Source organism: Cetorhinus maximus, chromosome 31 (assembly GCF_964194155.1).
Source record: "Cetorhinus maximus chromosome 31, sCetMax3.hap1.1, whole genome shotgun sequence".
Lineage (NCBI taxonomy): Eukaryota > Metazoa > Chordata > Chondrichthyes > Lamniformes > Cetorhinidae > Cetorhinus > Cetorhinus maximus.
In genome coordinates, this window is record NC_135909.1 from 7,299,484 (window position 1) to 7,314,938 (window position 15,455).

Consider the following 15,455-nt stretch of genomic DNA (forward strand, 5'->3'; position numbering starts at 1 on the left):
GTCTATATATTTCACAGGGACTCACTGACCCAGTCTATATATTTCACAGGGACTCACTGACCCAGTCTATATATTTCACACAGACTCACTGACCCAGTCTATATATTTCACAGGGACTCACTGACCCAGTCTATATATTTCACAGCGACTCACTGACCCAGTCTATATATTTCACAGGGACTCACTGACCCAGTCTATATATTTCACAGGGACTCACTGACCCAGTCTATATATTTCACAGGGACTCACTGACCCAGTCTATATATTTCACAGGGACTCACTGACCCAGTCTATATATTTCACACAGACTCACTGACCCAGTCTATATATTTCACAGGGACTCACTGACCCAGTCCATATATTTCACAGGGACTCACTGACCCAGCTGATATATTTCACAGGGACTCACTGACCCAGTCTATATATTTAACAGAGACTCACTGACCCAGTCTGTATATTTAACAAGGACTCACTGACCCAGTCTGTATATTTAACAGGGACTCACTGACCCAGTCTATATATTTCACAGGGACTCACTGACCCAGTCTATATATTTCACAGCGACTCACTGACCCAGTCTATATATTTCACAGGGACTCACTGACCCAGTCTATATATTTCACAGGGACTCACTGACCCAGTCTATATATTTCACAGGGACTCACTGACCCAGTCTATATATTTCACAGGGACTCACTGACCCAGTCTATATATTTCACAGGGACTCACTGACCCAGTCTATATATTTCACACAGACTCACTGACCCAGTCCATATATTTCACAGGGACTCACTGACCCAGTCCATATATTTCACAGGGACTCACTGACCCAGCTGATATATTTCACAGGGACTCACTGACCCAGTCTATATATTTAACAGAGACTCACTGACCCAGTCTGTATATTTAACAAGGACTCACTGACCCAGTCTGTATATTTAACAGGGACTCACTGACCCAGTCTATATATTTAACAGGGACTCACTGACCCAGTCTATATATTTCACAGCGACTCACTGACCCAGTCTATATATTTCACAGGGACTCACTGACCCAGTCTATATATTTCACAGGGACTCACTGACCCAGTCTATATATTTCACAGGGACTCACTGACCCAGTCTATATATTTCACAGGGACTCACTGACCCAGTCTATATATTTCACAGGGACTCACTGACCCAGTCTATATATTTCACACAGACTCACTGACCCAGTCTGTATATTTAACAGGGACTCACTGACCCAGTCTATATATTTCACAGGGACTCACTGACCCAGCTGATATATTTCACAGGGACTCACTGACCCAGTCTATATATTTCACAGGGACTCACTGACCCAGTCTATATATTTCACAGGGACTCACTGACCCAGTAGATGTATTTCACAGGGAACTAACCCAGTCTATATATTTAATATAGACCCACTGACTCAGCCGATATATTGAACAGGGCCTCACTGACCCTGTCTATAGATTTCACACAGACTTACTGACCCTGTCTATAGATTTCACAGACTCACTGACCCAGTCTATATATTTAACACAGACTCACTGACCCTGTCTATAGATTTCACACAGACTCACTGACCCAGTCTATAGATTTCACACAGACTCACTGACCCTGTCTAAAGATTTCACAGGGACTCACTGACCCAGTCTATATATTTAACAGGGACTCACTGACCCAGTCTATATATTTAATGTAGACCCACTGACCCAGTCCATATATTTAACAGGGACTCACTGACCCAGTCTATATATTTAACAGGGACTCACTGACCCAGTCTATATATTTAACAGGGACTCACTGACCCAGCCGATATATTTCACAGGGACTCACTGACCCTGTCGATATATTTCACAGGGACTCACTCACTCTGTCGATATATTTCACAGGGACTCACTGACCCTGTCGATATATTTCACACAGACTCACTGACCCTGTCTACAGATTTCACACAGACTCACTGACCCTGTCTACAGATTTCACACAGACTCACTGACCCAGTCTACAGATTTCACACAGACTCACTGACCCAGTCTACAGATGTCACAGAGACTCACTGACCCAATCTACAGATTTCACCCAGACTCACTGACCCAGTCTATAGATGTCAAAGAGACTCACTGATCCAGTCTACAGATTTCACCCAGACTCACTGACCCAGTCTAGAGATGTCACAGTGACTCACTGACCCAGTCTACAGATTTCACCCAGACTCACTGACCCAGTCTATAGCTGTCACACAGACTCACTGATCCAGTCTATAGATGTCACCCAGACTCACTGACCCAGTCTACAGATTTCACCCAGACTCACTGACCCAGTCTACAGATTTCACACAGACTCACTGACCCAGTCTATAGATGTCACACAGACTCACTGACCCAGTCTACAGATTTCACCCAGACTCACTGACCCAGTCTACAGATTTCACACAGACTCACTGACCCAGTCTATAGATTTCACACAGACTCACTGACCCAGTCTATAGATGTCACACAGACTCACTGACCCAGTCTATAGATGTCACACAGACTCACTGACCCAGTCTATAGATGTCACACAGACTCACTGACCCAGTCTGTATATTTCACACAGACTCACTGACCCTGTCTATATATTTCACAGCGACTCACTGACCCAGTCTATAGATTTCACACTGCAGGGGTGATTAATTTTGGGGCTTCTCTCTCTCTCTCTCTCTCTCTCTCTCTCTCTCCTCCATCACACTCGGTGAGGGGGTTGTGGTTGAAGGAAACCTCGGGCAGAGGCAGAGAGCGGAGACGTCATCTTTGGGGAGCTGCGTTTAATGGAAGCCTAGGCAGAAGCAGTTCACATTTCCCGTACTGAATTCCAGTGTTAAATACTCTGTGTTTAAAGCACAGGTTTATCACGCAGCTTATTTTCCATTTCCCTGGACTTAAATTTAAACTATTCCCCCCCTCCAACCCCACCCCAGGATCTGTTTCTGGCTGGATTACAGTGAATTAAAAACATTGCGGAAGTCTCTGCCCAAATTAAATATTACAGCTCACTGAAGTCACTATCAAAATGCAGCCAAGGCACTCAAATTTTCTCTTAAAGAGGTATTTGTGATCCAGGATGGATTAACCCACTCACAGTGTTTTCCACCATCACTATGGAGACACCAGTGTTTGGTTCTGATTGTTACAGCTCATTTTCCAGTTGCAATCACACCAACACTCCCTTCACTGTCAGTTATAATGCTGCATTTAGTTTAGTCCTGTCAGCCTCACCAACATGAATACCAATCAACCAATCTTGTCAGAGAAAGAGAGAGACAGAGATAGAGGTGCAGGGGGAGAGAGGGGGCGGGTGGGCAACAGGCAGGGGGAGTGAGCAGGCGGCAGTCAGGGTGACCCAGCGCAGAGAGCCAGAGAGAGGGGGGGGCGAGAGAGGCGGGGGCAGAGAGAGGGAGGCGGGGGCAGAGAGAGGGAGGTGGGGGCAGAGAGAGGGAGGGAGAGAGGCGGGGCAGAGAGAGAGAGGGAGAGAGGCGGGGCAGAGAGAGAGAGGCGGGGGCAGAGAGAGAGAGCGAGAGAGGGGGCGAGAGAGGCGGGGGCAGAGAGAGAGAGGCGGGGGCAGAGAGAGAGAGCAAGAGAGGGGGGGGCAGAGAGAGATAGCCGGGGGCAGAGAGAGTGAGCGAGAGAGGCGGGGGCAGAGAGAGAGAGTGAGAGAGGCGGGGGCATAGAGAGAGAGCCGGGGGCAGAGAGAGGGGGCGAGAGAGGCGGGGGCAGAGAGAGAGAGCGAGAGAGGCGGGGGCAGAGAGAGGAGGCGAGAGAGGCGGGGGCAGAGAGAGAGAGGCGGGGCAGAGAGAGTGAGCGAGAGAGGCGGAGGCAGAGAGAGAGAGCGAGAGAGGCGGGGGCAGAGAGAGAGCGAGAGAGGCGGGGCAGAGAGAGAGAGCGAGAGAGGCGGGGGCAGAGAGAGAGAGCGAGAGAGGCGGGAAGAGAGAGAGAGGCGGGGGCAGAGAGAGAGAGGCGGGGGCAGAGAGAGGGAGGGGGGCGGGGGCAGAGAGAGGGAGGGGGGCGGGGGCAGAGAGAGGGAGTGGGGCGGGGGCAGAGAGAGGGAGAGAGAGGCGGGGGCAGAGAGAGGGAGCGAGAGAGGCGGGGGCAGAGAGAGTGAGTGAGAGAGGCGGGGGCAGAGAGAGAGAGCGAGAGAGGCGGGGGCAGAGAGAGTGAGCGAGAGAGGCGGGGGCAGAGAGAGCGAGCGAGAGAGGCGGGGGCAGAGAGAGGGGGCGAGAGAGGCGGGGGCAGAGAGAGGGGGCGAGAGAGGCGGGGGCAGAGAGAGAGAGCGAGAGAGGCGGGGGCAGAGAGAGAGAGCCGGGGGCAGAGAGAGGGGGCCGGGGGCAGAGAGAGGGGGCGAGAGAGGCGGGGGCAGAGAGAGTGAGCGAGAGGGGCGGGGGCAGAGAGAGAGAGAGAGAGAGAGAGAGAGAGAGAGGCGGGGGCAGAGAGAGTGAGCGAGAGAGGCGGGGGCAGAGAGAGAGAGCGAGAGAGGCGGGGGCAGAGAGAGAGAGCGAGAGAGGCGGGGGCAGAGAGAGAGAGCGAGAGAGGCGGGGGCAGAGAGAGAGAGAGAGGCGGGGGCAGAGAGAGAGAGAGAGGCGGGGGCAGAGAGAGAGAGCCGGGGGCAGAGAGAGGGGGCCGGGGGCAGAGAGAGGGGGCGAGAGAGGCGGGGGCAGAGAGAGTGAGCGAGAGGGGCGGGGGCAGAGAGAGAGAGAGAGAGAGAGAGAGAGAGAGAGGCGGGGGCAGAGAGAGTGAGCGAGAGAGGCGGGGGCAGAGAGAGAGAGCGAGAGAGGCGGGGGCAGAGAGAGAGAGCGAGAGAGGCGGGGGCAGAGAGAGAGAGCGAGAGAGGCGGGGGCAGAGAGAGAGAGAGAGGCGGGGGCAGAGAGAGAGAGAGAGGCGGGGGCAGAGAGAGAGAGAGAGGCGGGGGCAGAGAGAGTGAGCGAGAGAGGCGGAGGCAGAGAGAGAGAGCGAGAGAGGCGGGGGCAGAGAGAGAGAGCGAGAGAGGCGGGGGCAGAGAGAGTGCGAGAGAGGCGGGGCAGAGAGAGAGAGCGAGAGAGGCGGGGGCAGAGAGAGAGAGCGAGAGAGGCGGGGGCAGAGAGAGAGAGAGGCGGGGGCAGAGAGAGAGAGGCGGGGGCAGAGAGAGAGAGAGGCGGGGGCAGAGAGAGAGAGAGGCGGGGGCAGAGAGAGGGAGGGGGGTGGGGGCAGAGAGAGGGAGAGGGGCGGGGGCAGAGAGAGGGAGAGAGAGGCGGGGGCAGAGAGAGGGAGCGAGAGAGGCGGGGGCAGAGAGAGTGAGCGAGAGAGGCGGGGGCAGAGAGAGAGAGCGAGAGAGGCGGGGGCAGAGAGAGTGAGCGAGAGAGGCGGGGGCAGAGAGAGCGAGCGAGAGAGGCGGGGGCAGAGAGAGCGAGCGAGAGAGGCGGGGGCAGAGAGAGAGAGCGAGAGAGGCGGGGGCAGAGAGAGAGAGCGAGAGAGGCGGGGGCAGAGAGAGAGAGCGAGAGAGGCGGGGGCAGAGAGAGAGAGCGAGAGAGGCGGGGCAGAGAGAGAGAGGCGGGGGCAGAGAGAGAGAGGGGGCGGGGGCAGAGAGAGAGAGAGAGGCGGGGGCAGAGAGGCGGGGGCAGAAAGAGGGAGCAAGAGAGGCGGGGGCAGAGAGAGGGAGCGAGAGAGGCGGGGGCAGAGAGAGGGAGCGAGAGAGGCGGGGGCAGAGAGAGGGAGCGAGAGAGGCGGGGGCAGAGAGAGGGAGCGAGAGAGGCGGGGGCAGAGAGAGGGAGCGAGAGAGGCGGGGGCAGAGAGAGGGAGGCGGGGGCAGAGAGAGGGAGGCGGGGGCAGAGAGAGGGAGGCGGGGGCAGAGAGAGGGAGGCGGGGGCAGAGAGAGGGAGGCGGGGGCAGAGAGAGGGAGGCGGGGGCAGAGAGAGGGAGGCGGGGGCAGAGAGAGGGAGGCGGGGGCAGAGAGAGGGAGGCGGGGGCAGAGAGAGGGAGGCGGGGGCAGAGAGAGGGAGGCGGGGGCAGAGAGAGGGAGGCGGGGGCTGAGAGAGGGAGCGAGGGAGGCGGGGGCAGAGAGAGGGAGGTGGGGGCTGAGAGAGGGGGCGAGGGAGGCGGGGGCAGAAAGAGGGAGCGGGGGCAGAGAGAGGGAGGCGAGGGCAGAGAGATAAGCGGGGGCAGAGAGAGAGGCGGGGTCAGAGAGAGGGAGGCGGGGACGGGGAAGGGGACAGGGGGCGGAGGGGACGGGGGGACAGGGGACGGAGGGGACGGGGGGGCGGAGGGCGGAGTGGAGGGGGGGGCGGAGGAGACGGGGGGCGGAGGGCGGAGGGGACGGGGGGCGGAGGGGACCGGGGGGCGGAGGGGACCGGGGGCGGAGGGGACCGGGGGGCGGAGGGGACCGGGGGCGGAGGGGACAGGGGGACACGAGGTTGATTCAGCGACAGTCAATCAAATTTTCTAGGCCTCATTTCAGCCTTGGTCCAAACATGAGCAAAAAAAATTGACCACCTCCTAACCTCCCCCCTCACTAACCTCCCCCCTCACTAACCCCGCCCTTCACTAACCTCCCCCCTCACTAACCCTGCCCTTCACTAACCTCCCCCCTCACTAACCCCGCCCTTCACTAACCTCCCCCCTCACTAACTTCCCCCCTCACTAAAACCTACACTCAAACATCTTCAGCTGCTTCATCAATGACCTTCCTTCCATCATAAGGTCAGAAGTGGGGATGTTCGCTGATGATTGCACGGTGTTCAGCACCATTCGCGACTCCTCAGATACTGAAGCAGCCCATGTCCAAATGCAGCAAGACCTGGACAATATCCAGACTTGGGCTGACAAGTGGCAAGTAACATTCGCGCCACACAAGTGTCAGGCAATGACCATCTCCAACAAGAGATAATCCAACCAGCACCCCTTGATATTCAATTGCATTACCATCACTGAATCCCCCACTATCAACATCCTGGGGGTTACCACTGACCAGAAACTGAACTGGACCAGCCATAAAAATACTGTGGCTACAAGAGCAGGTCAGAGGCTGGGAATCCTGCGATGAGTAACTCACCTCCTGACTCCCCAAAGTCTCTCCGCCGCAAGGCATACGTCAGGAGTGGGATCGAATATTCATCACACTTTAGGAAGAACGTGCAGGTCCTTGAGAGAGTTGCGGAGGAGATTGACCAGAATGGTCCCCAGGGATGAAGGCATCTTGGCGACAGGGGTTAGGGGTTTGAGAAGCTGGGTTTGTTCTCCTTGGGGCAAAGGAGATTGAGGGGGGTGGGATTTGATAGAGGTGGACAAGATGATGACAGGTTTGGAAAAGGTGGACAAAGTGAAGCTGTTTCCATTGGCTGATGGGGGAAGGATTAGGCCAGGTGGGCACAGGTTTAAGGTTTTGGGCAAGGAGGGGATGAATGATTTCAAAAGGAAATTGGAAGGGCGCTCGAGGGAAATGAACTTGCAGCGATAGGGCGATAGGACAGGGGGGATGGGACTGACTGCATTGCTGTACAGAGCCAGCATGGACTCAATGGGCCGAATGGCCTCCTCCTGTGCTGTAATGACTCTCCAATTGTCTGGAAGAGTACAGCTCCAACAAGTAAACTTGACACCATACAGGACAAAGCTGCTTGATTGGCCCCCCATCCAGCACCTTAAACATTCACTCCCTTCACCACCGATGCACAGTGACAGCAGCGTGTACCATCTACAAGTAGCACTACAGGAACTCACTAAGGCTCCTTAGCCAGCACCTTCCAAATCTGGGGCCCCTACCACCTAGAAAGGACAAGGGCAGCAGACACATGGGGAACACCACCACCTGCAAGTTCCCCTCCAAGTCACTCACCATCCTGACTTGGAAATATATCTACCGTTCCTTCACTGTCGCTGGGTCAAAACCCTGGAGCTCCCTCCCTAACATGACTGTGGACTGTACACCTACACCACGTGGACTGCAGCGGCTCAAGGTAGTGGCTCACTACCGCCTTCTCAAGGGAAATTAGGGATGGGCAATAAATGCTGGCCCAGCCAGCGAAGCCCACATCTAATGAATAAATAAAAATAATCAAGCCACTTGTGTCTCTGACCCATTCAACAGGCAGTGAGCGCCCTCTGGCAGGGTGTGTGAGAAATGAATCTCAGGCCAAGAGGCTCACTGATAGAATTGGGTCCAAGTGCAACGTGTGACCTGGACACTGACTGCACCCCAGTAACAAGCAGGGTGGTGAGGGGAGGGAGGGGGTTGGGGAAGGGCTGGGGGTCTACCCCCCGAGGACCGAGCTGGGCACGACATGAGCCGACTGGAGGAACAAAACCCTTTGCCAAGGCGCTGAGGGAGTAGCCCCAGCGGGATTGAGGGGGGGCGAAGCCTGCAGTGGGAGAGCAGGCCGACTTCAGAGCCAACACCCACTTAGGGGGCAGCTCGTCGTTCTACCACCACCCACCCTCCCGCCCCCCCAACTACCCCCATGCCCCACATCTCCAGAGCAGGAGATTCCTCTGCCCCTGAAGTTCCATCTCTGGGGCAATAGCCAACAATTTATTCCCCCTCAGGTGCGGCCATAGGAACTTAGAAAAGAGGAATAGGCCATTCGGCCCCTCGAGCCTGCTCTGCTATTCAGTTAGATCCTGGCTGATCATCTACCTCAATGCCATCTTCCCTCATTACCCTCATATCCCGCGATGTCATTAGTCTCCAGAAATCTATCGCTCTCTGTCTTGTACGTGCTCAATCACTGAGCCTCCACGGCCCTCTGGGGTAGAGAATTCCAAAGATTCACCACCCTCTGAGTGAAGAAATTCCTCCTCATCTCGGTCCTAAATGGCCTGGCCTCTTATTCTGAGACTGTGTCCCCTGGTTCTAGACCCACCAGCCAGGGGTAAAACATCCTGTCCACATCCGCCCTGTAAGAATTCTGTAAGTTTCAATGAGATCACCCCTCAATTCTTCGAAACGCTGGAGAATTCAGGCCCCCAGGCTCCTCATAAGACAGTCCGGCTACCCCAGGGATTAGCCTGGTGAATCTCTGCTCCACTCCCCCTCTATGGCAAGTACATCCTTCCTTGGGTCAAGGGACCAAAACCGTAGGCAGGGGTTGCACTGCCCTCCCCCAGAGTCAACCCCTGGACAGTTGGCAGGGGTACAGCCGGGTGGGGGTGGGTCATGACACTGCTGTAAATGGCAGGCACTCTCTCTCTCTTACAACCAGTGGGCGATGGGCCGCTCCATAGTACAGACACAACAGCACGCAGTGCCCCTCATGTGACTGTGAAGCGGCGGGGATGAACAACAGAGAATCAAACACTTCATTGCAAGGCAAGAGCTGTTTGGAACAAGGACACAGAATCCCAGGAACGACCCAGGGCGAGAGTCAAGAGTGGAGTTTAACACAGCTGCCCTCAGAGGGTGAAGGGGGTGGCCGATGTCCCCTCTGGAGCATTGATCTATATAACTGGAGACCACATACACGACAGTCATTTATGGCACAGGGGGGATGGCCACTCCGCCCATCGAGTCCATGCCAGCTCTCGGTACGCCAATCCAGTCAGTCCCATTCCCCCGCTCTGCTCTATCCCCCTATCCCTGCAAGTTTATTTCCCTCCAGCGCCCATCAAACTTCCTTTTGAAATCATTCATCGTCTTCCGCATCCACCCCCACTTCGTGGGCAGTGAGTTCCAGGTCATCACCCCTCGCTGCAGGACAATCCCCTCCCCTTACCCAAAACCTTCAATCCGTGCCCCTCCCTCGGTCCTTGTACCATCAGCCAATGGGAACAGCTTTTCTTTGTCTACCTTATCCAAACCCGTCATCACCTTGTCCACCTCTATCGGATCCCACCCCCACCCCCCACCCCCTCAATCTCCTTCGCTCTAAGGAGAACAACCCCAGCTTCTCCGACCCCTAACCCCCGTCGCTAAAATCCCCTTCATCCCTGGGACCGTTCCGGCCAATCTCCTCCGCAACCCTCGCGAGGGATTCTCACGTCCTTCCGCGGCCGGTGGGAGGGGGGTAAAACGTGGCGGGGGGGGGGGGAGGGGGTTGGGATCAAGCGGCGGGGTACGCGGGCGTGTTCCTGGGAGGGGGGGTGGGGGAAGGTTCCCGACGGCATTCCCAGCTCCCGCGCCACTATCCGGTACCTGTGCGTGAAAGAGCGAGAGAGTCCGTGACGTGTGGAGAGGTATCAGCACCCGCAGCAGGAACTGTTTGTGTTCAGCCTTTAGTGGAAGTGCAAAGCCGTTGATGATGCTGCAGGGGAGACAAGAAACAAAAGGCGGTTTAAATACCGAGGAATATCTTTAGCGCGTCGTCCAGCCCAGTACATACCCCTCGAACCGGCAGTGTTAAACCAACGTCTTCACTTAGAGCTTTAATAGGTTTGGGGCGGGGGAAATGGGGGCAGGGGAGTGGGTTTGAGCACAAGTACCAAAAACGTCCCCTCACCCAACCCTCATAAAGCACGCTACCCCCCTCAGGGCCGAAGCCAGGCCCATCCCATTCAGCGGTATAACTCCGCTTGTAAAGGGCTGGGTCCCTGCTGACTGCCAGGCCCACAGCCCCCACCCCCCCCTCCCTCCCCCTCTGGGTGTCCAGTGGGCCCCGGGCAGCGGAGGAACCTCAACAGGAAGGCTGAGTTTCAGACGGCCGGCTCTCACCTCCCGAGGATCTCCAGCAGTTCAGCCACGCCATTGAAGTGTTCAGACTCGTATATAAACCTGAGGAGAGAACAGAGATGCAATGAGACACAGCGAGGCTGGCACCAAGACGCAAGGTCACCGGCACGGCTGTGCGGCCGGTTTACCGGGACACACGCCCTGGCGTCTGTAACTACGTCACTCGCTCCCGATGTCGGTAATTCCACCCCGCCCCAGCGCACCTCCCCCCACCAACACGCACGCACGCACTCACGCAGACACGCTAGTGGTGCAGGGCTCTTTGCCTGTGATTTGCCCACATACATGTCCGTGCGATGGAAGGATGGGGTGGTGTGGGAGTTGCAATTGGGGACAATCCCCTCCCTGAATACTGGGCAGTGGTAAATCACAGAGGCATGCATCTCGGTGTTACTATGTCTCAGTGTTCAACGGGGATAGAGACTGGAAAGGCAAAATGTGTCAGCGACAGATCAGGTGGTAAACGGGAAGCCCGCCTGGTGGACAGGAGTCAGGGAGCCTGGACCCGCGGGCTGCAGGGCAGTGCCAAGCCCGGGTGTGCAGGCCATGGGGTAAGTGTGGAGCCCGGGTGTGCAGGCCATGGGGTAAGTGCTAAACCCGGGTGTGCAGGCCATGGGGTAAGTGTGGAGCCTGGGTGTGCAGGCCACGGGGTAAGTGCTAAACCTGGGTGTGCAGGCCATGGGGTAAGTGTGGAGCCTGGGTGTGCAGGCCATGGGGTAAGTGCTAAACCTGGGTGTGCAGGCCACGGGGTAAGTGCTAAACCTGGGTGTGCAGGCCACAGGGTAAGTGTGGAGCCTGGGTGTGCAGGCCATGGGGTAAGTGCTAAACCTGGGTGTGCAGGCCATGGGGTAAGTGCTAAACCTGGGTGTGCAGGCCACGGGGTAAGTGCTAAACCTGGGTGTGCAGGCCATGGGGTAAGTGCTAAACCCGGGTGTGCAGGCCATAGGGTAAGTGTGGAGCCCGGGTGTGCAGGCCATGGGGTAAGTGCAGAGCCTGGGTGAGCAGGCCATGGGGTAAGTGCTAAACCTGGGTGTGCAGGCCATGGGGTAAGTGTGGAGCCCGGGTGTGCAGGCCATGGGGTAAGTGTGGAGCCTGGGTGTGCAGGCCATGGGGTAAGTGCGGAGCCTGGGTGTGCAGGCCATGGGGTAAGTGTGGAGCCCGGGTGTGCAGGCCATGGGGTAAGTGCGGAGCCCGGGTGTGCAGGCCATGGGGTAAGTGCGGAGCCCGGGTGTGCAGGCCATGGGGTAAGTGTGGAGCCTGGGTGTGCAGGCCATGGGGTAAGTGTGGAGCACGGGTATGCAGGCCATGGGGTAAGCGCTGAGCCCGGGTGTGCAGGCCATGGGGTAAGTGCTAAACCCGGGTGTGCAGGCCATGGGGTAAGTGTGGAGCCTGGGTGTGCAGGCCACGGGGTAAGTGCTAAACCTGGGTGTGCAGGCCATGGGGTAAGTGTGGAGCCTGGGTGTGCAGGCCATGGGGTAAGTGCTAAACCTGGGTGTGCAGGCCACGGGGTAAGTGCTAAACCTGGGTGTGCAGGCCACAGGGTAAGTGTGGAGCCTGGGTGTGCAGGCCATGGGGTAAGTGCTAAACCTGGGTGTGCAGGCCATGGGGTAAGTGCTAAACCTGGGTGTGCAGGCCACGGGGTAAGTGCTAAACCTGGGTGTGCAGGCCATGGGGTAAGTGCTAAACCCGGGTGTGCAGGCCATAGGGTAAGTGTGGAGCCCGGGTGTGCAGGCCATGGGGTAAGTGCAGAGCCTGGGTGAGCAGGCCATGGGGTAAGTGCTAAACCTGGGTGTGCAGGCCATGGGGTAAGTGTGGAGCCCGGGTGTGCAGGCCATGGGGTAAGTGTGGAGCCTGGGTGTGCAGGCCATGGGGTAAGTGCGGAGCCTGGGTGTGCAGGCCATGGGGTAAGTGTGGAGCCCGGGTGTGCAGGCCATGGGGTAAGTGCGGAGCCCGGGTGTGCAGGCCACGGGGTAAGTGCGGAGCCCGGGTGTGCAGGCCATGGGGTAAGTGTGGAGCCTGGGTGTGCAGGCCATGGGGTAAGTGTGGAGCCCGGGTGTGCAGGCCATGGGGTAAGCGCTGAGCCCGGGTGTGCAGGCCATGGGGTAAGTGCAGAGCCTGGGTGTGCAGGCCATGGGGTAAGTGCAGAGCCCGGGTGTGCAGGCCATGGGGTAAGTGCAGAGCCCGGGTGTGCAGGTCATGGGGTAAGTGCAGAGCCCGGGTGTGCAGGCCATGGGGTAAGTGCAGAGCCCGGGTGTGCAGGCCATGGGGTAAGTGTGGAGCCTGGGTGTGCAGGCCATGGGGTAAGTGCGGAGCCCGGGTGTGCAGGCCATGGGGTAAGTGCGGAGCCCGGGTGTGCAGGCCATGGGGTAAGTGTGGAGCCTGGGTGTGCAGGCCATGGGGTAAGTGTGGAGCACGGGTATGCAGGCCATGGGGTAAGCGCTGAGCCCGGGTGTGCAGGCCATGGGGTAAGTGCAGAGCCTGGGTGTGCAGGCCATGGGGTAAGTGCAGAGCCCGGGTGTGCAGGCCATGGGGTAAGTGCAGAGCCCGGGTGTGCAGGTCATGGGGTAAGTGCAGAGCCCGGGTGTGCAGGTCATGGGGTAAGTGCAGAGCCCGGGTGTGCAGGCCATGGGGTAAGTGTGGAGCCTGGGTGTGCAGGCCATGGGGTAAGTGCAGAGCCTAGGTGTGCAGGCCATGGGGTAAGGGTAGAGCCTGGGTGTGCAGGCCATGGGGTAAGTGTGAAGCCTGGGTGTGCAGGCCATGGGGTAAGTGCAGAGCCTGGGTGTGCAGGCCATGGGGTAAGGGTAGAGCCTGGGTGTGCAGGCCATGGGGTAAGTGCGGAGCCTGAGTGTGCAGGCCATGGGTAAGTGCAGAGCCTGAGTGTGCAGGCCATGGGGTAAGTGCAGAGCCTGAGTGTGCAGGCCATGGGGTAAGTGCAGAGCCTGAGTGTGCAGGCCATGGCGTAAGTGTGGAGCCCGGGTGTGCAGGCCACGGGGTAAGTGCGGCGCCTGAGTGTGCAGGCCATGGGGTAAGTGCAGAGCCTGAGTGTGCAGGCCACGGGGTAAGTGTGGAGCCCGGGTGTGCAGGCCACGGGGTAAGTGCGGAGCCTGAGTGTGCAGGCCATGGGGTAAGTGCAGAGCCTGAGTGTGCAGGCCACGGGGTAAGTGTGGAGCCCGGGTGTGCAGGCCATGGGGTTACACCCAAGTGCGGAGGGGGAAAAAACAGAAAACCCCAGTTAGAAGCACTGGCTAAGCTTGCGGGGGGGGATGTGCTGATCTGCGGTGAAACCTCTTAGAAAGACCTACGCCTCCCTCCGCTTGGCAAAACCGAAAAATAAAAACACCCTGTTCCATTTTCTAAAAGGTGAATCTGACTGATGGGGGGATTTTGAGTGGATTGAGCAAGTCCTCTCAGGGTCGATCTGTGTGTTGCCCTCTCTGGAGCTGGGGGGAGCTGCTGCTGCTGCCTCTAACCGAGAGGCCTGCAGGTGGGGCCTAGGAGCACCATTCTCCGTCATTAATAATTGATGGGCTCTCGCCCAGCGTATCCCGAGTCACAGTGTGTGTGTGAGTGAGAGAGAGAGAGAGAGAGAGAGATGGGCCTGGGTTTAAAAATAGCCGGTGAGCATTTCAGAAATGTCAGAGGAGTGCTGGCTCACAGGGGAAAGGGAACATCGAACGTTTGAGGGCTGTGAGGGAGGGAAGGTGGTGGGGGGTGTGTGTGTGTGTGTGTGTGTGTGTGTGTGGGGGGGGGGGGGGGGGGGGGGGGGGAGAGATACAGCTTCCACCACTGGGGACAGCTCTCCTCCTTCCCCCCACCCCCCCACCACCCCCAGAGGGGAGGGGGTTTCAGCTCAGTGCGCTACACATACACCGAGACCCTCACAGCCACTTAAAAAACTCTGGGGGGGGGCACATTTTTATTGACGTCGATTGACACGGCCGGTGCGGGGACTCTCAGAGGCGGACATCACAGGAGGATTGCCGTTCGGCCCATCGCGCCTCTTTGAAAGAGCGATCCAGTCAGTTCCCTGCCAAATATCTTCCTTTTCGGGCATTTATCCGACTCCCCCACCCTTTCGAAAGCTCCCATTGAATCTGCTCCCACCACCTCCTGTGGCAGCGCCTTCCAGATCGCAACAGCTCGCTGCGCTGAAAAATAAACCCCCCCCAACCCACCCACCCACCCCCTGGTCCTTTCGCCGATTCTCTTTGATCTGGGTCCCCGCTGGTCACCGACAACGCCTGCCCCTGGGAACAGTTTCTCCTTATTTATCCTGTGAAAACCCTTTCCTGGTTTTGAACACCTCGATTAAGCTCGGCCTTGCCCGGAGAAGGAGAATAGTCGCCGCTTCCACTGGGTGACGGGCGGGGTAAGCTGCAGTGGATGCCGCCTCCCTTGTGCTGCCAATCACACTGGCTGCCCAGGGAGACACCAGACTATCACCGTGTGCCTTACCCTTCCACCTATCGGGGTCCTGGAATTTGGAAGGGGTGTGGGTGCGGGAGGGGGGGTTCACACTTGAATGACAGGGGCACAGAAGCTATTAAATATTTACAAAAAAAAATTGGTTATAGCACAGGAAGGAAGGGGGTGGAGCCAGAGACGGAGAAAGTGAGTGGCCAACAGAGCGGGGTAGGGAGGAGGGAGGGAGGGAGACCGAGGTTGGGGGGGGGGGGGGGGGGGGGGGGAACGGGGAGGGAGGGAGAGAGAGACCGAGGGGAGAGGGGGAGGGGGAGGGGGAGAGGGAAACCGGAGAGGGAAACCGGAGAGGGAAACCGG

General features: G+C 57.8%; 1 protein-coding gene across 1 annotated transcript in view; it reads right to left on the reverse strand.

Annotated features, from left to right (window-relative positions):
* Positions 1-15,455, reverse strand: part of ppp2r5b (protein phosphatase 2, regulatory subunit B', beta) — an 85,722-nt gene that overhangs the window by 28,830 nt on the left and 41,437 nt on the right. The window contains exons 3-4 of the mRNA XM_078532695.1: positions 10,659-10,718; positions 10,143-10,251 (exon numbers count right to left, since the gene is read on the reverse strand). Coding sequence (XP_078388821.1) covers positions 10,143-10,251; positions 10,659-10,718 — 169 coding nt within the window. The remainder of the gene's footprint in view (positions 1-10,142; positions 10,252-10,658; positions 10,719-15,455) is intronic.